Source organism: Diabrotica virgifera, chromosome 1 (assembly GCF_917563875.1).
Source record: "Diabrotica virgifera virgifera chromosome 1, PGI_DIABVI_V3a".
In the NCBI taxonomy this organism is placed as follows: domain Eukaryota; kingdom Metazoa; phylum Arthropoda; class Insecta; order Coleoptera; family Chrysomelidae; genus Diabrotica; species Diabrotica virgifera.
Window position 1 is genome coordinate 3,255,996 of NC_065443.1, and position 25,944 is coordinate 3,281,939.

General features: G+C 32.0%; 1 protein-coding gene across 4 annotated transcripts in view; it reads right to left on the reverse strand.

Annotated features, from left to right (window-relative positions):
• The window catches only part of LOC126886752 (NPC intracellular cholesterol transporter 1-like), a 209,648-nt gene that overhangs the window by 79,709 nt on the left and 103,995 nt on the right, over positions 1 to 25,944 (reverse strand). For all 4 annotated transcript variants that reach the window (XM_050653792.1, XM_050653781.1, XM_050653787.1 and 1 more), the window contains exon 5: positions 743 to 935. In XM_050653792.1, the coding sequence (XP_050509749.1) occupies positions 743 to 935 (193 nt within the window). The remainder of the gene's footprint in view (positions 1 to 742; positions 936 to 25,944) is intronic.

Genomic DNA, 25,944 nt, shown 5'->3' on the forward strand with positions numbered 1-25,944 from the left:
ACGGACTATCGTAAAACAACCAGGAGGGACAGAATTAGCATGCTGGTGATACTTAAAGCAACCAGGTTCGCGCATGCGTCTTCAAAAACGGTACACGTTTTTAGTGCGGTTGTGTCGTTTCTCTGTGGTCCTTGTTCTCTGGCCTGAACACTATGAATATAATACATTGGAGGTGACATAGCCAGACGGGCAAAGATCCATTCAGGGTTATGATGCCAAAAGAAGAAGAAGTTAGATACCTGTATCAGAGTGTCCTGGGAAAATTACTTCCTTTACTTTCCGTAACGTTCAATACTATCTCCACGAACTTATTAAGTATGGTATGTTTAACAGTAAATGGTTGAGTTCAATTAGTTACCACTATAAACATCTTGGATTAACCGATAATAGTATAAAAGGCCCGGTTTCAGGTAAAAATTTATTTCAGGCTTTATTATGGGAGTACCGTCTAATTAGTGTTAATTGCAAAAGACCAACTCTGTCTACCCCGGTGGCTTATCGCTCCGGGTGGGTCTTAACAATGGGCCAGGTCAGATAAATTTAATAATATTTACGACCGCACTAATTGAACTCAACCATTTACTGTTGAACAAACCATACATACATTCATTGAAAAGAAAGTGTGTATTGTGTATTTTTTGTAAAAACCAGTAAACACATATAGATATTTTTCAGTAGTTATTGTTTTAACACATAAACTAAATCACTATGTTAATATATGAATAGACAACCAAATTCTTACCCAAATTTTTCCTTCCCGAACAGAAAAAGGCGCCGAGTAAAAATACTGTTGAGCCCACCAAAAAGACGACAGTCATGACGAAAGCATAGCCATCCAGACCTGCTATTGTGAAAGGCTGGACTGGTGGCGGTTGAGGAGGCGGTACGGGACAACTCTCTTCGCAGTCGATGCAACTGCAAGCCGGTGAAATGCCCTGAAATAAAACAAAAACGATTTCAGTTTATGACGATGATAAATATACTCCTGAACAATTTGATTTTTTCTGAAGATATTAATACATTAAAAACAATTTACGAACATATCAAAAACTGTAAATATAAATTGTAGCAATATAATTAACCCTGTATTTAAGTAATTTTGTTAAAACGAAACCGGCATGTTTGTTAAAACAAAACAAACATGTTTGTTTTATTGTTATTTTTTTAACACTGTAGTTTTAAGTAATTATTGTATATTATAATTGAAAAAAAGAACAAGAAAAAAAGAAAGAAAAAAAGAGAAAAAAAAGCCAAAAAAAAAGAAAAAAAAAAGGGAAAAAAACTAAGAAGATGTAAACCTCCGAGAAGTTGAATTGGGTTTATGTCTTAACGAGTAAAAAAAACAATTATTAAAAAAAAAGAAAAAAAAAACAAACTAAAAATATGATAAAAAAAATATACAAAAAAAATAAATATATACAAAAAAATATTTACATCCAAATCAGTGTATTTTTTTTAGATAGTAGTATGTTAGTTTGTTATGTACATATATTTAGAGTTAGAAATACAGAAAAAAAAGAAAAAAAAACAAACTAAAAATATGATAAAAAAAATATACAAAAAAAATAAATATATACAAAAAAATATTTACATCCAAACCAGTGTATTTTTTTTAGATAGTAGTATGTTAGTTTGTTATGTACATATATTTAGAGTTAGAAATACAGAAAAAATTCCTCTGATTGAAAAATAAATTTGATTGTTTTTAAAATAAAATGTCTGGCTAATTGGCTCAGCCAGGGCCATCAAATTCACACAAAAAAATATACTCCTATTGAGTTTTCATTAATTTTATCTTATTTATACGACGAAAGTAACCAGTCCAACAATCTTTTTGTTTTCGTGGTTGTCTACTATCGCGATGTATTAAAGAGGTTCGCTTAATTGGCGCAAAAAGTGAAGCATTTTTTGTGATTTTTGAAAAAGACAAGAGCGCAGTTGTTCGCCAACGGCTAGCTAGTGTGCCGGTAGGTGTTTAAAAGCTTATTTGGTTTCCCTCCGCATCCCTCCTATCACAAGTCACCCTCCGCTGGAATTATATATTTCGGCGGTAGCCTTTATGACCATCCTGAGACTCAAAGCAAACAATACTTGGAGGCCGAATTATGTATTGAGACACAAACATTACTGGGACTATACTTGAGGAGTCCATCTTTATGATGAACTCAGCTATGATGACACCAGAACTAATCTTCACTGAGAAGATTAACACAATTATACCCTCTAGAGAACAAAAAGTCCCGAATATTAATGTGGATTTAATATGGTTCACTGATGGATCTAAAACTGCCCATGGTACTGGATCAAGAGTCTTTGGGCAAACATGTAACTATAATAAATCTTACAGCCTAGGTCAACATACAGCAATGTTCCAGGATGAAGTTTTTGCTTTGGTGGCCTGCATTGATGAAATCATTGATAAATACCCTAAAGCTAAGAGAATCCACATTTAAACAGATAGCCAATCGGCTATTCTGGCTGTAAAGAACCCTCTCACCAAATCAAAACTGGTGAGAAACTGCAAAGATCTCCTCAATAACCTGGCAAAAGACAATAAAGTGTCTTTAATATGGGTGCCGGGTCATGAAGGGGTGCATGGGAACGAACGAGCAGATATGTTAGCGAAACAAGGCTCGAGAGAAACTTTTGAAGGCCCAGTACCTTTCTGTGGCATCACTAAAAATGCTATGAAAAACGAGGTTCAGAAATGGCTGATAAATAATCATCAAAATAAATGGAGAACCACTCAAGGGCAAATCCAGACTAAAAAAATAATCAAGAATATTGATAAAAAAAACTCTTAAACAGTTTGATGAATAGAACCTCAACAAACGAGAGATCAAAACGGTCACTAAAATGGTGACTGGGCATTGGCGTTTAAGAAATCACCTATACAAACTAGGTAAGGTGCAGAAAGTGCGAAATGGAAGAAGAGACTGCCATACACATACTATGCCATTGCAGTGTGCTAGGTGATGTAAGGCAGGACTTCACTGGCCAAATGAGGTTTGAACCAGAAGATATCCTAAAACTACCAATAAGAAAACTGTTTGCCTTCGTTGAGGCTACAGGACTTATTAAAGTTTAAGGAGAAGAACAGGGTTTGGTGCAAAGGTCTTATGACCAAGTGCCAGAGACTAACGAGTCTCGCCTGAGTTGAGAAGAATAAGCCTATCTGGCAAAGTTTTCTTGATTATGGACTTTACGCAATTGTTGGTGATAAATGAAGACGAGGGACTTTGGAAGTCTGGATGAAAGTACGACTATTAAACGGTAAGTGGACCTCTTTGCGAATCGTTTATCTCCATTATTTTGTCCTTTTTCTCTTTAAATTGTTTAGAAACCCGGTGTCAAACCACCTTTATAAAACCAAAGAACCAGCCCTATGTTAAGATCTTTCCATCAGGATCGCACAACTCTTTATCGTCTAGTCTAGAATACGCCAATCAGTAGCGTAACAAACTCCGTCGCCCCCCCCCGCAGAATTGGAAATGGGGCCGCCTTTAAAAAATTACTAAATGCGACATGTGTAACAAATACCTATATGTGTTACAGCCCAGTAAATCAACGTAAAATATGGCGATACCGTGTAATTTTCAATGTCACCACCGAAATGGTCAACTCAAGACTTTTCGAGTTACGAGTATTTATGAGTAAAAATGTTTATTGTTCAACAAAAAAACCACATTTTTTAGGCGATTTTTCGCAAATAGTTAAAAGAGTAAGTATTCGATCGAAATGAATATTGTTAGCAAAAATGTATCTAGCTTATAAAAAAATGAAACAAAAATGAAGTCGACTCAGTAAAAGCGTCCGTATATTCAATCAACGGTAAAAGAAAACTTATAGCTCATGAAAAGTTTTTCTTAATCATCAAATTCCAAATCGAATATTTCAACGTGAAATAACCAAAAAAATGAAATACTGTTAAAGGAAACTCATTAGAACTTTTTTTAAAGTGTTTAAAAGAATCTTTATTTTTTACAAAAGTTTCAACATCAAAACTAAGCCAGTTACGCTCAAAATACAGTTAATCCCATTTTTTGGTAAAAAATTGTGAAAATCTCCTATTTAGCACCCCAAATGAAACTAATCATTATTGCCTTACAAATTACCTAACTTTTTTATACGACCTGTAAGTTTCATCGGTTCAAAGTGCTTATTTTTAAAAGGGTTCTAGTTGGAGGGCTTGAACGAGTCACTGCAAATTTTTAACAGCCATGTCTTAACCAATTTTTGTCTTACAGAAAAACAAAATAAAGCCAAAATATTTATAAAAGCAAGACCTACCTACATTTCTTTACTCTTTGAAATTTTTCGTATCACTAATACTTTTTAAGTTATTTTGAAAAAAATGCATTTTTCCAAAATAAAAAAACTTTTAAATTTTTTCAAAAATAAGAACTTTGAACCGGTCAAACTTGCAGATCACATAAACAATAAATATTTAAAGTAAATGGTAAAGCGCTAATGATAAATTTTATTTGGGGTGCGAAATACGGGCAGATTTACACGATTTTTTTTACCAAAAAAGGGGCCAACTTTATTTTGAGCGTAACTTGGATAGTTTTGGTGCTAGAAACTTAAAAAAAAAATAAAAATAAAGCTTTTTTTTAATTTAAAAAAGTTTTAAGAGTTTTTCCCGAAAATTGCTTAATTTTCTGGTTATTTCAGGTTGATATATTCGATTTGAAATTGGGGAAATAAGAATAATTTTTCATGAGCTTCAACTGTGCTTTTACTGTGTACATAGACTTCATGAATAAGTACCATTTTCTGTATCTTATACGCTACATTTTTGCTGCAAATATTTTTTCGATATCTAATATTTAATTCGATAAATATTTATTTTTGAGTTATGTATTTGCGAAAAACTCGTCTGAAAACGTTGTTTTTTTTTTGAAAAATAAACATTTTCACTCGCAAATGACTTGAAAAGTATTAGCATAGATAAAGAAACTCTATAGAAGAACAAAAGTTGCAGCTCTTACAAGAAAATAGTGCAGCTCTTACAAGAAAAGAGATATTCGAACAATATTTATCAAAAAACAAAATATTACTGATACCTCCAGGATAATATGACACGACTATGAAACAAAATCACCTATTCAATTTTTCCACAGAATTTTTTAAAGTAAGGAGAAAATACAACGCTTCCATTAACCCCCGTATAATGCCATCTAAGCAAATTTTTTTATTACCAGATATAATACCAAACGATGTCAATATCTGTACATACAAACTTGTGCAAGAATCTTGAAAATCGGAGCACAAATAATTAAGTTTGTTGGCGGAATTTTGTGCCGGTTAGCGTAGTACCTGAGTGATCTGGCATCGATAATTGTGGATTGCAATACTTAACCCGGTCTATATAGACATTTCAAATAACAAAAATTGCCGGAGAGCCAAATTTTGGTGGAGAGCTAGGGTATACCATAACAAATAAAGTTTAAAAAGTCCCCATCGATCCCATGTGTGCGTCAAAAGTTATTCGGGGTCAAAGGTCAAAATTTGAGATTTTTTGGATTTTTTTCGAAAACGCTAAGTTTTATCAAAAAAAACCTTAAACCAAAGTTGTAGATCTTAAAATTCTCTACAAAAATAGTTCTTACTATTTTTTTCCTAAGAGTTGCCATTCCTGAGATATCGCGATTCAAAGAGTCACATTATACATGATATGCACACGTTTCCACACCACCTGTGAGGTAGTGTACTCGGCGCGTTTTTTTTTACCGTGGTTTCCCCTGTAGGCCTACTCCACTAACTGTTTTGACAATTTTAGGATAATTTAAGGAAACAATACCGGTCAAGTTCTAGATATTACCTTATTATTGATATTGATTATTGATATTGATTATTGATATTGCTATTGATTATTAGGTTAACTATTGTTTTGATTTCTTTAGACATTTTAATCAGATTCATATTCTTGAAAGTCTACTTCAACAGTCAATTCTTCTTCGATTTCATATTCTTCCTCTTCCTCTTGCTGGATGTTCAAAAATTGTTCAAATGTGACTGAGTCATTGGTCTTTTCATTAAAATCACAGGAGTCTTCCTCTGTTGTACTAAACTGGACATTTGAGCAAGACTGACCTTGGCAGTTGGTATACACTAGAGAACACAGCAACCCGACTTTTTTACATCCACATTTGGCACTACAACCTTTTTTGCAATTGCAAAAAATAGTGTTAAGAAGTTTTTCTGGAGCAGGTGGGAGTAAGGTTTTAATCGGTTTCAGATTATTATCTATTAATTTCCAACCCCAGTCTTCTGGATTCAGTTCATTGCCTAGCCATGTTTAAACTTGATAATATACTCGATACAAATGTTGAAAAGCAGATGCTAATGTTGAAGGAAGACATGATAGTTGTACTTGTTTCTTGTTTCGCGTATTTTTTACAAAAGTTAAGTACTTATCGGTATTTATCAAGACAAATAATTTTTTTGGAGCTCCATAAACCGCAAGAAGAAAGCGAATTCCTTCCGTAATTATTGTTTGCGGTGTAGAATCAAGTTCTGTAAAAACTTTACAGCAGTCAGTCAAATCTTTTTTTTTTCGAATAATTTAAGTACTGATGTTTTGCCCCTTCTGTACATTGCGGACGTAGTGTCGCAGCCGGTTATCGCATGTAAAAATAAAATGAACTTTTGGCATTTGGGATAAGCCGATAAACTATTCGAAGCGTATATCTCTGTTCGCTGTTGAGCCCTTCCAGGTTTCAGAAAATAAATAACTTTATCTACTGGAGTCCTTGCAGTAATCAGTACCTACAAATCAACATCTTCACCAACTACAATTGTTGTGTTTGTTGCCTTAAAATTTTCAATTGCTGTCTCAATTATAAGGACATCTGCGTCATTTTTAGCTTGTTTCACTTCAATATTCGCAGCTGTTAATTTGTCAGTTAACATGGAAATGAAACGAGATTTATTATTAATGTTGGCAAAAAATTGTTGTTGATTCGCTGGAACTGTTATATTTTCATCAAAGATAATCTCGGAACCCGATGATGTTTTTGTAGTTCGACGACGTTGTTCTGCAGCTTTAATATTCTTTGTCGGTAGCCGTCAAATACCACTGTCACTGTAAGCCCGTAATGTCTGCGTAGATACTGAACATATTTATCAAAAATAACGCTAAAGGTTTCTTCTCGATCCCACACAACGTGATGTAGTAGGTACCCTCCATCAATAGTGTAAGTAGCGTTTTTACGATCAACCTCAGTATTGACTGATTCAAAGCAATCATAAATTGCTGACTTTGTTGTTTTACGCATTCCAGCTGCATCGACAAGTGATAAGGGGTAAGGAGCTAATTCATACTCAAAAAATTTTTCAATCTCATCCTCAAAAGCTTCAGTGATACTCATGCGTTGAAATAATAATACAGGATCTATAGCTACTTCTTCTTCGTGAACTTTCACGGTGCTACTCGCAGCTAAAAGAGGGAGTACTTTTTCAGAGCGTTTTAATTTTATATTATTAAATGTTTCACCTGTCATTTTAGCCATTGAAGCAGTGGCGGCTCGTGATTTTTACAATAGGGGAGGCTATATCTAACTGTAAAATATCTAGACAAATTTGCACTAGCAACAAAATGCGCCAAAAAAAATGTAATTTAGGGCCCCATTTTTTATTTACATTTCATAATATCATCATAATTCATAATTTTATGATATCATATTTTAAAAATAGTTAGTCTAATTGTAAAAGTTTAATAGATACCAAAGTTTGTGTCGTTTATTTGTTAACAATTCCATCTTTGTAAGTAGATATGCATATCAAAATAAATACAGATTTGAAGTTTTGCAGTCCATACAGGATGAAGCTTCACATTTTTTAAGATACTCAACAGATTTTTTTTAATTCTAAACGCGGCCTACTGCGAATTCAAAAACACGATAAGTTACCGATATTTTGCTTTGCGTTACAGATATCGGAAAAAGTTATTTGAACAAGTTGTTCCAAATATTAGTCTAACCTCACATACGAAAATTCGCACTTTTAGCTTTTTCATTATTTTTAGTCAGGACCCTAAAACTCGTTGTCCCGAGATGCACGCAACCACGCAACGGAGCCGAGAAGCTACGTAGCCTCCCTTGGTATATATCTCCGGGCAGCGTGTGATGGCACCGTAGATGCCACTGTTAGGAGACCGCGTCTCCTTAAACGCCTGCTGCGCTGCGCGGTGCATCAGCTACGGAGGCTGCTGCACTTCTCGGCTCCGTTCATGCATCTCGGGATAACCCAAGGTCCTACCTACAATAATAATAAAAAAACTGAGACGCAGTCATGCGTTCTAATGCTAATGCTCCGTGCGTATGGATATTTAGTGATAATATGGAATTTACACGTTGTATAATAGTGAGAGTGCTTGTTGTTTTCGCGATTCATGATAAACAAAACAGTGTAGCGTGTGTAAAAATTGTATGGGGAGGCTAAGCCTCCCTTGCCTCCTCTGACGAGCCGCCACTGCATTGAAGCAATCCCAACTTCACGAACATCATCAGAACGATCTTTAGCTAATTACAACAGGGATTCTTTGAATTTTAGTGTAGTAACGTTACGAATTATTTTTCGAAGATGCTGTGCTTTCTTTAGCTCAGATTCTTCATTGGCTTCATTGCAATTGCCACAAAATAAACAGTATTTTTTAAAACAAAAATGTGATTTACTTACTCGCGTTCTAGTATGAGGTGGACTTACTTTTGAAGTACTAGCCTGTTCCTCCTCACGTTGTCTTTTCACTGCAGCGATTGAAGTTTTCCGAATGTATGATTTTCTGCAATTGACGTGTATTGTAACGGATTTTTGAGTTCTTAAATACTCAATAAACTCATCACCTCTCTCGACACTAGCCTTGATTAAATTTGGCATTCCACGATCAACCACAACTGTTTTAGTTTCACTTAAAAGTTTATTGCAAATAAAACAAAACTGAGACATTTTTAGAACTATAAAATTGTACAAATAACGGTAACGGTACTAAATGGTAGACGCTTGTAATAAGTACTTATATTCACTTGAACTGAACCTTTAGCACTAAAAGAAATAGATAATATTATGAACCAGACCTACGGACAATACTGTAGCCATTGCCTATAATAGACAATCTGTTCTTTTTTAAACAATGGTATAGCCAAATGTTTTTCAAGGCCACGTGGATAGAGGAAATTCAGTTTGAGACTGATTACCTTTTGAAGAAATATTTTCAGAATAGTATAATATACTATATAAAAGAGACACAAATAGGCATTTATACTTGTCTTAAGGGCCACTTATGTATATACGTGGCTTATATGTGCATATAATGTATAAAGTAACTTTTAAAATCGCGATATCTCAGGAATGGTAACTCTTAGGAAAAAAATTGTAAGGACAATTGTTATAGAGAATGTTAAGATCTACAACTTTGGTTTGAAGTTTTTTTTGATAAACTTACCGTTTTCGAAAAAAATCCAAAAAATCTCAAATTTTGACCTTTGACCCCGAATAACTTTTGACGCACACATGGGATCGATGGGGACTTTTTAAACTTTATTTGTTATGGTATACCCTAGCTCTCCACCAAAATTTGGCTCTCCGGCAAATTTTTGTTATTTGCCAAGCATTTTGATGTCTAAGTTGACCGGATTAACTCTAATAAGTACAAAAAAAAAGAATGTGTGTGTACTTTGTACGCACGTAAGAAGTTATACTTCTACTACATATTATGTGATTTTTAAGACTATACCAAAAATTTAAAAAAATAAAAGAATAAAACGCACACAAACACATTGAAAAATGCCACAAAGAAAAAATGATTTCTGGACGATAATAATTGTTGGCAAAAATTTTAAATACGCATTTGCTGAAAAAAAAATTATATAACAAATATACTTACAATCATAATATGCATAAAAAAATAAAAAAATAAAACTTGCATCGGGAATTGAACCCTTGAATTTCGTGCCGCTTTGACTCGTAATCGAAGCGTAGACTCACTCGTCCAATCCCACATTATTTATCATGTGGAAAAATACGGTAACTGAACGTTTTACTGTTTGACAATTGTTTTGAAAATTATGTAGTTTAAATTTTGTGGAAGAAAATATAAAAATATAACAAAACAGTAAGAAAACAATATATTAGATGAAGATTGGTAGAACTTTTGTTGGTAATCAAATTAAGTATGTAAATCAAAGCATTACATACCTACTAGATAAATAAATCTACGCCAAAAAATCATAATTTAAAAATAAAAATCGAACCTAATTTGGGATTTCTCTCTAAAATCCGCATTCTTGAGAAAATAAATGTATGTATTTCAACCTAATCCAAATGTATAATTACAATATGATTATAATAAAAACTAGGTACTTACCAAATTAGAATGAGTTTTCCTTGTCCAAAATAGTCCAAAAGTCCAAAAATATAGGTATATGAAAACTATTTAAAAAGGCAGTATAACTATTAACTAACTTTTGTTTGTTGTTTCTTTTCACACAAATTTTAAAACGCAACAACCATAAATAATCTAACTACAGCTGTGCCACAGCCACCATATTGAATAATTTTTGACATGTCATTTGAACATCCAATCAGAACAAAGTTATAATGCGCATGCGCCCGGTCGCTAGGTTTTCCCATATAAAAATTTACCCTCTATCGCCGGTAAAGAAGTATAACTTCAATAACTTCAATATTACTATAAGTAGAGTGAGAACGTTTGAGTTGGAATAAATTCATTTTCTCGAGAATGGGAGATTCTGGAGATAAATCTCGAAACAGGTCGATTTTTATTTTTAAAATATAATATTTTGCCATGTCATACTAGTGACGTCATCCATCTGGGCGTAATGACGTGAGCGATGATTTTTTTAAATGAGAATAGGTGTCGTGTGATAGCTCATTCGAAAGGTTATTCAATGCTCTATTTACTAATATAAACATTTACATAACTATTTTTGGACACGCGCCAACTCGTAACTCTTAATGACAAACTTTTTTAAATCAAAATGTACACCGGCCAATTCGTAACTTTTCTACCTGACCAACTCGCAACTTTATAGAGGTGAATTTGAAACCATTGTTTAATAGTTGTTAGGTTAAAAGGTAAGAAATAAATTTGAACAGTAACGGATTAAGCCAACACGGGGCATATAGCATATTATTATGTAAGCGAATGGTTCGCTATCGACAATGAAACAAAACATACAGCAATTTTTAAAATTATTCAATTAAATACAGCGTCCATTAGAAACAAACTTGAAAGGTTGGAAATTCTGCTTGATCAAGAAAATCCCATTGTCGTCAGTATTGCGGAGCACTGGTGTAAGCAGGATGAAATATCTCTAATGGTAACTCCGGGTTACGATCTTGTAACCAGTTATTGTCGACCTATCCATGAGCATGGCGGATCGGTTTTGTATGTGAAATGTGGGTATGAATATCAGATCATCAATGTGTGCCAGTTAGCTGTGGAGATGCATTATGAGTGCAGTGCGGTAAAAATAATGTTTTGTGAAAGAAAAGTTGCAGTCATCAGTATCTACAGGCCTCCCAGTGGAGACTTTTATTTGTTTTTGAAGCAGTTTTCCTATACGATTGAACTCTGTAATAGGTATGTTGACGATATTTTTATATGTGGTGACTTAAACATTGATTATTTAGAAAATAGTTTATTTAAAATTCTTTTTAACGATGTTCTAATGAGCTACAATCTTAGCATAACCTCTATGGTTCCCACAAGGGTAGCGACAAATTGTTTGAACCAAACTTCTATCAGTAAGATTGATTATATTATAACCAATACAGCTAATATACTTCAATGCAATTCTAATGTTTTTGAAGCGCATTTAAGTGACCATAGAGCAATTAGTTTGGAATTTGTAGTAGACATAAATAGTAGCTGTACTAAATCGAATAACCAGCCTAATTATAAATATTTTAGAGACTTGTCTGACAACAACCTTAAACAAATTTCTTCTGTGCTATCTGTAACTGATTTTGACGATATTTATTTAACCGATAATGTTGATAAATCCTTTGAAAATTTTATAAGTAGTTTAATATATGTGTTAGATTATTGCTGTCCAGTAAAACGGTATAATATCAGTAAGCAGACTTGCAATAAAAAATGGATTACTCCGGAAGTTAAGCAGTCTAGTGTTCATTTAAAAAATGCTTACTGGCTTAATAAAGAACTAAAAGATGCCAATTCTCTTGCAAATTATAAAAAAATTAAGAAAGACCACGCGGAACTATTACAAAAATCTAAATTAAAATTCCATGATAAATTGATAAATAATTCAAGTAATAAAAATAAAACTGTATGGAATCTTGTTAAAAAGGAAACTGGCAGGAAGTTATCTAAAGAAACATAGCATTAAATAAAGATGGTGAAAGTTGTACTGATTCTAAGCAGTTGTCTGAAGTTTTTTGTGATTATTTTGCTACAGTAACCGAAGAGAAACTGTCAAATCATTTTGGGAATTCTCGATCTAATAGTTGCACATCTTCTACTATTCTTAAAAACAGTTTTTTATTTAGACCTGTTGTTGGTAATGAGGTAATGAATGTGATCAATAATTTAAAAAATAAAAAAAGCACTGGACCTGATTCTATCTCGATAAGAGTATTAAAGGCTATGTCATCTGATATAATAAACCACATTGCATATTTGATAAATTTATCAATAGGTAAAGGAGTCTTTCTAAGTATTCTAAAAAAAGCAATCGTTATTCCTATTTACAAAAAAGACGATCCGGAAGACATTTCAAATTATAGACCTATTTCCTTATTGTGTGTGCTTTCCAAAGTATTTGAGAGAATTGTGTATAACCGTATGTCTGAGTTTTTGGGTAGATTTAAAATTGTAAGTGATTGTCAACATGGCTTCCGTACCGGTAGATCCACTCAGTCTGCTGCCTGCAGATTTTGTGAAAGGGTCTACAGATCTTTGGATGCAGGTGAATATGTGGCAGGTCTCTTTTTTTATCTAACCCGTGCCTTTGATTGTCTTGATAGCCGTTTTGTTAGCAATAATCTGTATAATATTGGTTTTAGGGGTATATTTTTAGATTGGCTAATCAATTATCTATCAGATAGGATAATTTGTGTTAAAATCAATGAATCTATTTCGAAGGAACGTTTTACTAATCTGGGAGTTCCACAGGGCTCTGTATTAGGACCCCTAATTTTTTTGTTGTTTATTAACGATGCATCTAACCAGTTTGATGCTCTGGACCTGACGTTATTTGCGGATGATACTTCTCTTGTGGTCTCAGCACAGACCTATGAGAAATTGGCATCTACTTGCAATAGTTTTTTAGCTCGATTTAATGACTGGTGTCGATCTAATAACCTAATTTTAAATGTAGACAAAACAAAAGTAATATATTTTAATAACTTAAATTCTGTAAATCCTGTACTACACCTAAGTTTTAACAATGTACTACTGGATTCCTCAAATCATACAAAATTTTTAGGTATCCATCTCGACTCAAAATTAAAATGGTCAGTTCACATAGACATGCTCAGTAAGTCCCTTAATAAGTCGTACCATGCATTATCCCGTATTAAAAATATTATGCCCATCTCTGCGCTGTTAAATGTATACTATAGCCTTGTTTATAGTAGACTTTGTTACAACATAGTTTTATGGGGGAATGCAGTCAACAGTGACAGAATATTTATAACACAAAAACGTATAATACGAAAAATGTTTGGAATTAGACCTCTTGAGAGCTGTAAGCCCATATTTATTAAGAATAATATTTTAAGTTTTCCATGTATTTATATCTTCAGAATGTTACTATATGCTGTTGATAATATTCATACGTATGACAGAAATTCTAGTTTCCACAATTATTCGACGCGAGGTGGCGATTTGCTGAGTGTACCTGGTCATAGATCGAGTAAATTTGAAATGTCAGTAAAGTATATGAGCATTAGACTGTTTAACGTTTTACCAAAAAAATATAGAACAATGAATAAATATTTCTTTAAGAAATCCATTAAAAGCTTATTGCTTACCAAATGTTATTATACTGTGGAAGAGTTTGTTTCGGACAGAAATATTACCTGAATGTTATTAATTCTATCTACTTTCAAATGTTTATAAAATTTATAAATGTATTAATTTTATTGTTTGTTTGTTTGTAAAACTAATGACATGTCCTATACATTGTATCTCTTAAAGGATGAATAAATATTATTATTATTATTATATTATTATTATTATTGTTCTTGGTTTGCTTAAACACATGTTGTGTATTATATGTACCTACCTATAAAAAAATAATAATAATTGACTTATGCTCCTTCTCAAATATGCCCGGAACATTAATAAAAAAATTAAAATATTTAAAAATTTCGAAAAACATTATTTTTTTTTTCTACATTCTTTTCTTATAACTGTAAAACGATTTATTTTGGAGCAAAGTCGTAGGAAATTAAAATAAAGATAATTGAATTTTTTATGATATACGACTAGTTAAAAATGTCTTAAATTATTACCCTTTCTGCAAAATTGCAATAAATACAAAATAAGGGGGAAAATAAGCCTCTTTTTATTCAGTGTTTTTCATCAACTTTGGTTGCACTTAGAACCTTCGTAATTCGCATAGAAAATCCTTATAACATACTTAAATCGTCCACCAAATTTCATTAAAATCGACCTGATAAATTTTGCATAATAATTTTGCAATCTAAATTTTTTTAAAAAAGTTCAAATTTTTTAAAAACTTTCTGAACAGAAAGTAGACCATTTAGAGATTTGCTAATTTTTTCACATATAAAGAGGCTCTCTGCCTATCTAATACACTTTACAGAATTAAAATCGGATTATCTAAGAGGCCTCAGGACTGTTTTAAAGTTATAAACAATTTTTTGGCTTATAAACAAATACAGTGAGGACGTTTGAGTTGGAATAAATTCATTTTCTCGAGAATGGGCGTCTCTGGAGATAAATCCCGAAATAAGTCGATTTTTATTTTTAAATTCTAATTTTTTGGTATACATATCATACCAGTGACGTCATCCATCTGGGCGTGATGACTCAATCGATGATTTTTTAAAATGAAAATAGGGGCCGTATGATAGCAGGCCGTATGATTCCGTCAGTATAACAGGTTGCCTTGCAACCAGATGCAGAACAGTACCATAAATGTTTTCCACTTTTTAGCACTTTCTTTAATTGAAATTTAAAATTATTTACCACCAATAACTTACACCCACATGCACTCATTACGAAATATGTTATCTGTTACAAGAATTTCAGTCATTTTCACAAAATGTATTTGGATTTTCTCTAGTAACTGTTCCAAGAGACAATACAAAATGATGAATACCTTTTACACCACCTTCAAAGAGAGTAATTTTTACAGGTACATACCTGGAATACCGGTATTCAATTATCAACATTAAGTACTTAAAAATGAAAGTTACTAATTCACCGGTAGTTAGTGGGTTATCGAAGAATTACCTGCGCGCCAGAGTTACGAGTTGGCCTGTAATTAGGATGGGGGATTAAAATAGTTACGAATTCACCGAGACCCCTATTTTTATAGGGTGCTCAAAATTTTTTTTTTTGAATTAAATTAATTCAGACGAAAAGAAGAATGTATATAATTTATTTAATGCGAAATACATTTTACTATTATCCGAAAACAGGAAAAAATGTTTATTTGATAAATAAATATTGTTTTTCGCTTAAATTCAATATTAGAGCTCCACCCACCTGCCTCTTAGCAGTATGTAAATTAACATCTTTTTTCTGTTTTCTGAAAGCAGTAATAGCTATTTGTATAACAAGGAAGGAAAGTGCTACTTTTCCTCCCGAGAATGAAGTTTACTGCACGACGCGTAGCGGAGGGCAGTAATCATTCGAAGGAGGAAAAGGCACTTTACTCCCATGTTATACATATGGTTTTTCCACCTTCCTCAAATAACAAGTCATTTTTTCATTTTTACTTAATTTATTTATGTAACTAACCAACAAAATTTATTGGAACTAAAACTAACAAGTAGGTACAATATAACTGTCAACTGTCAAATATAAGTCAAATTATTAATGTAAACATTGTTAAATCAAAATAACAATTTGCTGTTTTTTACCATTCTGCAAAATACAGGGTGTTTTATAAATAAACGTTAAATGTATAGATACTTACGTAATAGAAAATAGATATTGTACAGGGCGTCAATAAGTTATATTTCATCAATGAAATACCATGACGTCACTTTTACTTTTCCTCCCTAGGGAGGAAAAATATTTTCCTCCCTAGTGAGGAAAAGTACAACTTTGCTCCCTACAATCAGGTCCGGAAAAGTATACTTTCGGTAGAGGTAGGTGGAAAAATATATTTTGCATTAAATAAATTACATACATTCTTCTTGTTATCTCAATTATTTTAATTCAAAAAACTTTTGTTGGACACCCTGTATAAATAATTATGTTAATGTTTATATTATTGAATAGAGAATTGAATATCCTTTCGAAGGAGCTATTACACGCTATTATTCCCATTTAAAAAATTCATCGATTACGTCATCACGCCCAGATGGATGACGTCACTAGTATAATATATATGCCAAAAAATTACTTACTTACTTAAGCCGTCCTCTTGTACCTTACGGTGTCGAGGATGCCAAAAAATTATAATTTAAAAATAAAAATCGACCTGTTTCGGGATTTCTCTCCACAGTCACCCATTCTCGAGAAAATGAATTTATTCCAACTCAAACGTTCTCACTGTATATTGGAGGTACTTTACGACAAAAAATTAAAATTTAGTAGCAATAAACAGCCTTAGGTGGCGTCATAGGATTGAATTAGCTATTTGCAATATCTAAAAAGTGCTACGAGAGTTCTAAAAATAAGTATATAAAACAGACCGTTATTCCTAAGCAATGATGTAATTAAAGATATTTATCAATTACTATTCAGAACTGATTTATATTTATTTTTTCATACAGGAAAAAAATCAAATTTTTTCTAAAATTTTGTTGTATTATACATAGTTATAATACAGTATTATAGTTATAATACAGTCCACCACCAATTCGAATTACAATATTTTGTTGTTTGTTGTCCTAATATTTTGCTGAAAAACTCCTCTTGTTCTTCTCCGCGTTTTGTAATTTGTAATTTTGAATTTTGTAGGTTAAAAGTAACAAATATTGCATTTTGCAAAACTGCAAGACAGAAAATCAAACAAATGGATAAGAGAGAAAACAAAAGTAAACAAGCTGAAAATGCGAACATTATCATAACGAAAACTTTCTTTATTTACGTATTTTAATTCATGATATGAAAAATTGCTATTATGAAAAGTTGTTTAGAATTAAAAATTGTGTTTTAATGTGCAATTATATCATTCTAATAATTTAAATGTTCTGAACTATAAAGGTACTTTACTCTTGATCGAAATTAATATTTTTTATATACCTCGTATAAAATTAATAAAATTTTATATATGATGATCATAAATCTTAGACCATGAAAAGCTTTTTATGAAGAATAACTTTTCTTCGTCAAATTAAAAATAAAAGAGTTAAATGAAAATGTTGATATCCATAATTTGAGAAAAATCTTCAAATATTTTTTTCCATTAGAAGGATGTAATTGCACATATCAGACCATAATTTTTTATTCCAAACAACATTTCATATGGTCGGTTCGTTAAACTCAGACAAAACTGGCTAGTGATTTTAGTCAGTAATTTTACCAATTTGGCAAAAAAAAATAATTACTAAATAATTAGTAAACTTGCCAATTTTGTCAAAATTGGCAAAAAACAAAAAAAATACCTACTAAAATCACTAGCCAGTTGTGTCTGAGTTTAGCGAACCGACTATAACAACAATTTTCATTTCATAACAAATGGAGCAGTCCATTTATCATTAGGTACTCCCATTAAAGGGGAGGCCGTATTCTCGTATAAACCTTTTTATTCTTAATAAATTATTGCTTTCAAAATATACTCAAATTGTATTTTTGAACATCGTAGTTATTTTATATAATAATTAAATTCACTATCAAATGTCATTGATATTTTATTAATACTTTATTTGAAATTTATTCCATTCACGAAGTATCAAACTCAAATAATGTAAATAACCTATGCTTTGCTTAACAAATTCAGATTTAAAAAACTAGACTACTTACTAGCATCGATTTCAGCTGACGTTTAGTGTGTCGGCAGAAAATAAAAGGATTGTGACGTCACATTTTAGATTTTGAGGTCGATTATCTCGAAGACGGTTAGAGATATCGAAATGCCGTTTTCAGATTTGGATTCAGAAGACAAAGCTACATAATAATCCATCGATAAATCTGCTCTAAGTATTGCAGGAGCGGCAACGCAATAACACACAGACTTTGCGAATTTATAAACGAAAAGTTTTCGTTTAAAATGTAACAGAACATCAGATGCGATGGAAGGACGATATTGTAAAAGTGCAGGAACTCACTGGAAAAGCGTAACGTAAGCGTAAAGAAGAAGAAGAAGAAGAATAAGAATAAGAAGAAGAATAAGAATAAGAATAAGAATAAGAATAAGAATAAGAATAAGAATAAGAATAAGAATAAGAATAAGAATAAGAATAAGAATAAGAATAAGAAAAATAAGAAGAAGAAGAAGAAGAAGAAGAAGAAGAAGACGAAGAAGAAGAAGAAGAAGAAGAAGAAGAAGAAGAAGAAGAAGAAGAAGAAGAAGAAGAAGAAGAAGAAGAAGAAGAAGAAGAAGAAGAAGAAGAAGAAGAAGAAGAAGAATCAAATTGTACAATGTACTAACTCCAAATTGTAAGTGAATAAGGAATTTTTCCCTTATTCCGCGACGATGAGCTGGCCAAATACCCAAGTAGGTGGAGGCCAATAAACTAAAGAAGAAGAAGAAGAATTAGTATATTCAACTTCATGTATTAATACATTAATGTCCAGTTGCACCAACAAATAAACCATTGATTTGGATTGACTGTTTATTTTAAAATATAATTGTCAAAAAACTGTCAAATTAAAAACAGAAATTTTAAGGAATCTCCCAAAAAATATTAAATTTCAACCTTTTCGAAAGAAAAGAAAAGTCTTCTGTTATTATATTTGATGGTAAAAAATTTAATATTTTTCGGAAGAATCGTTAAAATTTCTGTTTTTAATTGACAGTTTTTTGACAATTGTTACATTTTAAAATAAACGGGCAATCAAAATCAAAAAATCAATCGTTTATTTCTTGGTGCAACTGGACATAACACTCTAGGCCAAAATTAACCGCCTACTTTAAAAATAGGTCATTTTTGATATTTCAAATTTCCTAAACCTGTTATCCGATTTAAGTGATTTTTTTAATGTGTTATATACCTATTCTTTAACAATATTGCTGTAATAAAATTGTTGCTAGACAGGTAAATTTTCATTGTATACTGGGTGTACGAATCAAACTGTGTTTTTTTCCCAAATTTCACATCACCCTGTGGAATATTCTAGCATTTATAAAAATTTTCTAACAAACTGACAATTTATTTATTGCTTTAAAATCAGTTCAGATATGCACATTTATAGAGGGTTTTAAGACGTAGTTTTTGCACATGTTTTGACATACAATTAAGAATTTAATATTTATCATTGGCGCGCATACGGGTAATATAAGCCGTCATATCATTTTTTTTTTCACTCCCAGTTTTCGGCATTCCTCATATCCCGATGTTCTACGATCACTGCCTGACGTTAATATTAAGCGTCTGGGAATCTTAAAAGGGTATTTTTTATATGGAAGGCCTGACCTCTCGATCTGATATCGATTGAGATAAGCGTTTGCGACACATCCCCTTATTCCTAACTTCATATTATGGCCAGCATACATTTCTTTTATGTATTTCTCAATTATTATTTCCTCAAAATCAATAGATCGCTTTAAGTGGGAGAATCTAAATATTTCATGAGATCGACGTAGGGGTTGAATTATAAATTGGCAGAACTGACAAAGACGACCGCTTTAAATATTAAGTTAACCCATTATAGGCCAGCGTCCTATTTATAGATCACTGAATTTTTGTTTTCAACCCTTAAAAGTTGTTTAAATTTAAAGAGAAATTTTCTATAGATCTTATAGGCTATATTATAAATTTATTTTTATTAGAAGCAAATAAAAATGTTTATTCGCATAACTGTTTCGACCTCATTCATAGATACTTGCAATTATGATAATACTAGCGCGCAGTGATCTATTATTAAGACGGGCCAAAATTCAAAAAAGAAAAAATACAGGATGTTTCATTAAGATGTCCAATCTCTGAGTTATAGATACTAGACTTCAAAATATTAAGATTTAACCAAAATCACTTAGAATAAAATATGGCTCCTTATTTAAAAATTTCGAAACTATTTTTGCTCAGTATTTTACAACTATTTGACGTATCCTTTTCATACTTGCCAAAAAGTGTAGGTACTATACACCCTACGAAATTATGTTTAATAAACGTTTTTGGCTATTACCAGGGGCGTACGACAGGGGACAGAGAATGGTTGACCTTTCCCAAATTCTACGCCACTGGAGGAATTACTATCTTAGCTCAATTTTTCGATTCCCCAATACTCTTTATGTAAATAACATACTCTTCACTCGTCACGATAAAGTCATTATACTATTATACTAAATTTACAATCAAGATGCAGTAGAAATAAACAAACCCAGACACGTTAAATGCTACTAGGAGCACTCCTGAATCATAATTTACAATGTATAATAAACTTTGGAAATCATGATTTGGGATTTACAATAATGATATATTCTTCAGTCCTAACGATAAAATCGTTAGTTTTGGAGATATTTCAAGTTTAAAATTAGGCTATTTAAGGTTTTAGGTGCAATGCTATTCAAATGGGGATTCATTTTTTCGAATCCTGAGAAAACTAATAAGTATTTTTGAAAAACTTAAACGCGGAATGAAAGATTACGTTATTAGCGAGGGCCGAAAGTCCCTGAGAACTTCTATAATGTTTATTTTAATAAGTTACAGGGGTGAAAAACTAAGAGAAAATTTAGTGTGATTTTTAATTTCAAATATCTCATTAAAAGTAAACTTTTTATTTATTCTAAGGGACTCGGCCCTCGGTAATAATTTAGTCTTTCATTCTGCGTTTAAATTTTTCAAAGATATTTATCGGTTTTTTCAGGATTCGAAAAAAATTAACACAATGTCCGTGGTAATATTTTCCAAATCTATCTTTGTCTTACATACAACGCACTCAGTCGAATAGAATATTGTCAACATATTGTCAGTCAGACAGTGACAATCAGTGACAATTTTAAATATTTGACAGTGTTGATTAAATAATGTTGATGTATACGCTGTGAGCTCGTACGTAGAAGGGATATTTACAAATTCTCGAGCGCCAGTAGTGGCAAGTCTGTAAACGATTACTGGAAATTTGACATAAATGTCAAAGTGATTAATTTAAAATTAAAATTAAAAACATTAATTATAAAAAGTATAAGTTTGTCAAAGCTGTGTTATATATTTTTACCTTAAATATACAATACGTTTTAAATACTGAATTTAAGTTTTTTTAATGTTCCGTAATATCTAGAAAAAAAATTCTTTAGATTATATTCCGTAATATCTCATAATTATAAATTAATATATTAATCTTACCGCCATCTATACGATAATTGTGAAAGTATCCGAAGTAAGAAATTCATATTTTATCAATAGAACGTCAAAATGATTAGCAAAATCTTAAAAAAATCGATTATAATTTAATTACTTTTTTGCGTTGTAAATATTAAGCGATAACAATTAAATAATAAATTTAAAAATTACCAGTGAAAGTTGATTAGTAATCCGCCAGGAGCGACACCAGCGAAGCTCACAGCGTATAGTGTATTTGACAAATAATTGATTTAAGACGTGAACTTAAGAGGAAACAGTAGCGATCAACAGGTGGCAACAAACGCGTTCCAAGATTGCGGCTGTAATTTTGAATATTTTGTCGAGATATTTGGCACACTTATTCGTAATATAATAAAGAATGGCGGTACAGAGCCCAATTTCAGAAATATGTTAGTATGTGGAAATTACTCTGTAACTAAATAAAATATTGCGAAAAGGAGCCTGTACCGCCATTAAGAAACTCAAAAAAATACACTTTCTTCAAATAAACTTTTTTATCCCGTGCCTAGATTTTGTGACACATTGGAACTACTAAAAATCGATTCTTTTATAACAAGAAATTGAACCTCACTGACTTGGCAACATTTCGCGCCTATGTGTATAAAAATTATTGTTTTTGATAGTATAAATAAACGTCACTGTCAGTGTCGAATTACCGACGCACTGTTGCCTCACTTTTGAAAGTTCGCAGAACTTTCGCAATCTTGGACTGCGTTTGTTGCTACCTGTTGATCGCTACTGTATCATCTTAATAAAAAGTTATTTATTGTATACTATTTGCGGAAGATCCAAGCAGAGGATACATCAGGATAATATATTCTGTGATCAAAGTATTTTGTTGTTAAATATGTTCAAAATTGTAAGCGTTCCATGGTAACAATATATTATGAAAAAATCACTTTAACACTTTTAATCTTTGTCGATTGAGTATTAGTTTTTGTTGTACATATAAATTATTACAATCACTGAATACATAGTTAGTGAAATTACTACATAGTTAGTGAATTATCACATTTATTAACTGAATTAATAATTTGCAATTATACAAATAACAGCTATCCAAGAACATTCAAAAGCCATCTCTTTAAAGTTAATCATGACATTGTCAAGTAGAATGACGTTCTAGTAATGTTTACATATCCATACCAGTGTGAATTTTACTACACGTAATTTGCCGTGTAAAGACAGGAAAAGTAAAGATAGCCGTAAAATATTTGCGAATTACGTACCGATGGCTTTAAGTGATTTGGGTTAAATCGTAATATTTTGAGGTCTAGAATCTACAATACAGAGATTAGTCATTCTTAATGAAACACCCTGTATTCCTGTATAAAACCATTTCACGAATTATTGTAGTGTTTGGCTTTCTCAAGGTGTTCATGTGTTTTAATAAGACGATAAAATTTAAAAATACTCCATTTCTATATGACCAAGGAATGTCAAAACATGTTTATTTGCACGTTATCTATCCTGAATAACAACCACTATTTTTAATGCTCACTGAATCAGCAATAGAGGACCGGACCGGATGTGTTTTGGAGAGTCCAGCGTAGGTATACGCACATTATAGTTGAAGAGCCGGCCAACAGACTATAAAGGAGTCCGGCACTTTTCTTATTTAAAAGTGGTTTCAGTTAAATTGGCTAGATATGGAAAAATATGGCCAAAATATAGAATTGAGATAGCCTGCACATTTTTAAAAATGAGGTCATTCTTCTGTAATGATAACTTGCAACTTCAACTTCGAAAGCGCATGATTAAATGTTACATTTGGTCAATCCTCTTTTACGGTGTCGAAGCATGGACATTAAAAATATCCACCATTAATCGTTTGGAGACTTTTGAAATATGGCTGCACAGACGTACACTAAAAATACCATGGACAGCTATGCTGACAAATGTGGCAGTCCTTAAGAGAGCAAATGCTGCTCGCGAGCTGCTTGATAACATCAAATGTAGAAAGATGGCCTATTTTGGACATGTAGTAAAGTGAGACCGATGTAATATTCTTAATCTTATTATGATGGGTAAAATCGAAGGACGCAGAAGAATTGGTAGAAAACAGGCCTCTTGGTTGAAGAATATTAGGGAGTGGACAGGAATAAAGAAAGTAGGGCAACTATTTAGAATAGCTTGAAACAGAGACAGTTTCGCCATGTTAATCGCCAACGTCAAGGGGACTTGATAGGACACGTTAAGAAGAAGATACGGAAAGTGGCGGAGGTCATAAAGATCCTTAAACGTGAAAAGTATCATCGTACAGGTCGATTTCCTTACTACCTGTAACGTCGATGCTATACGAGAAGCTACTGCTGAAAAGGCTGAAACTTCTCAAAGACGCTAAGGCTCTAATTCCGTCACACCAGTTTGGATTTCGAGAAAGTCATTCAACTATCGACCAAGTGCATAGAATAATGGATCTAATACAGAGGTCACTAGAAGAAAAGAAAATTTGCTCTAAAGTTTTTGTTTCGACGTGACAAGCTTTTGATAGAGTATTGCACGAACTTAAAAATACAAATTAAGGGGAATTTTACCAAGAAAATACACAGAATTATTGGAATCATATACATATTTCAGATAGAGTTTTTAGGATAAAGCAAGAAAAAACCTACTCGAAATTAAAAGAAATCAAAGCAGGTGTATCACAAGATAGTCCTAGCTTTGTTGATACTACCATCTTGGCCATAGGTGAAGACCATGAAGAAGCAGCAAGAAAACTGAAATCCTTTGTTAACAGACTTCAACTGGACTAATAGCCCAGTAAATGAACGGGAAATTCGACGATAGCGTGTAATTTTCAGGGGCAACTCCGAATTGCATGAAAATTTGGATTTAGGTTCTACTTACCCTCCACTTCAAAGTTGAAATTGTACCTTTGGTTGCTTTTATTTGGGGGCTGACAGTCACCCCTTCTCGGGGGTGAAAAAACATACGTTCAAGATAAGACCGGAAATGGATAAATTGACTTATTTTAAGTAACTTTGGTTCTATAGAGTTTTTTACATAAGTCAATACTTTTCGTGTTATTTGCCATTAAAAATGTTGATTTTTCGACAAAAAAACTACGTTTTCAGACGGTTTTTCGCAAATAATTCAAAAAATAAATATTTTATCGAAAAAAATATCCTTGGCAAAAGTTATAAAAAACCCAAAAAAAATGGTGTATCAGTAAAGTCTATCAATTAAATAAAAACAAAGTTGTAGCTCATGAAAAATACGTTCTTGTTCGTCTAATTCCAAATCGAATATTTCGAGGTGAAATCACCGAAAAATTAAGCACTTTTCGGGAAAAACCCATTTAAACTTTTTTAAAGTGTTTATAAACAGCTTTGTTTTAATTGTTAACAAAAGTTTTAGCATTAAAAATAAGTGAGTTACGCTCAAAATAAAGTTGGCCCTCTTTTTTTTTTTGGAAAAAATCATGAAAATCTCGCCGTGTTTAGCTCCCCAAATGAAATTAATCGCTATCGCTTTACAAACAATTTACTTACCTATCTATTTTTTATATGATCTGTCAGTCTCACCGGTTTAAAGTGTTTATTTTTGAAAGGGTTATAATTGAGAAAGCTTGAATGGGTCACTAATCACGAGGGTATGCAAATTTTGAACAGCCATATCTTAACCAATTTTTGTCTTACGGAGAAACAAAATAAAAATAGCATATTTATAATAGCAAAACCCACATTTTTTTACTCTTTAAGATTTTTCTTATCACTAATACTTTTTAAGTTATTTTGAAAAAATGAAATTTTTCAAAAATTTTTAGAAAATTTTTTTTTACCATGAAACCAAATGTTTTCAAAAATAAGCACTTCAAACCAATCAAACTTACAGATCATATAAACAATACACATAAAGTTAAAATATATGATAAAGCCAAACGATTAATTTCATTTAGGGTGCTAAATAGAGGGAGATTTTGACGATTTTTTTTTACCAAAAAAGGGGCCAACTTTTTTTTTTTAGTGTAACTCGTTTATTTTTGATGCTGTAAACTTTTGTAAAAAACGAATGATAAGCTTTTTGTCGATACTTTAAAAATGTTGATAAGGTTTTCCCGAAAAACGCTTCTTTCATTGGTGATTTCGCGTTGAATTATTCGATTTGGAATTAGACGAATAAGAACGTATTTTTCATGAGCTACAGCTTTGCTTCTACTCAAGTTCTAGACTTAACTAGTATACCATTTTTTTCGTTTTTTTATAGGCTACACTTTTGCTAAAAATATTTTTTTCGATGAAATATTTACTTTTTGAGTTATTTGGGAAAAACGGTCTGAAAACG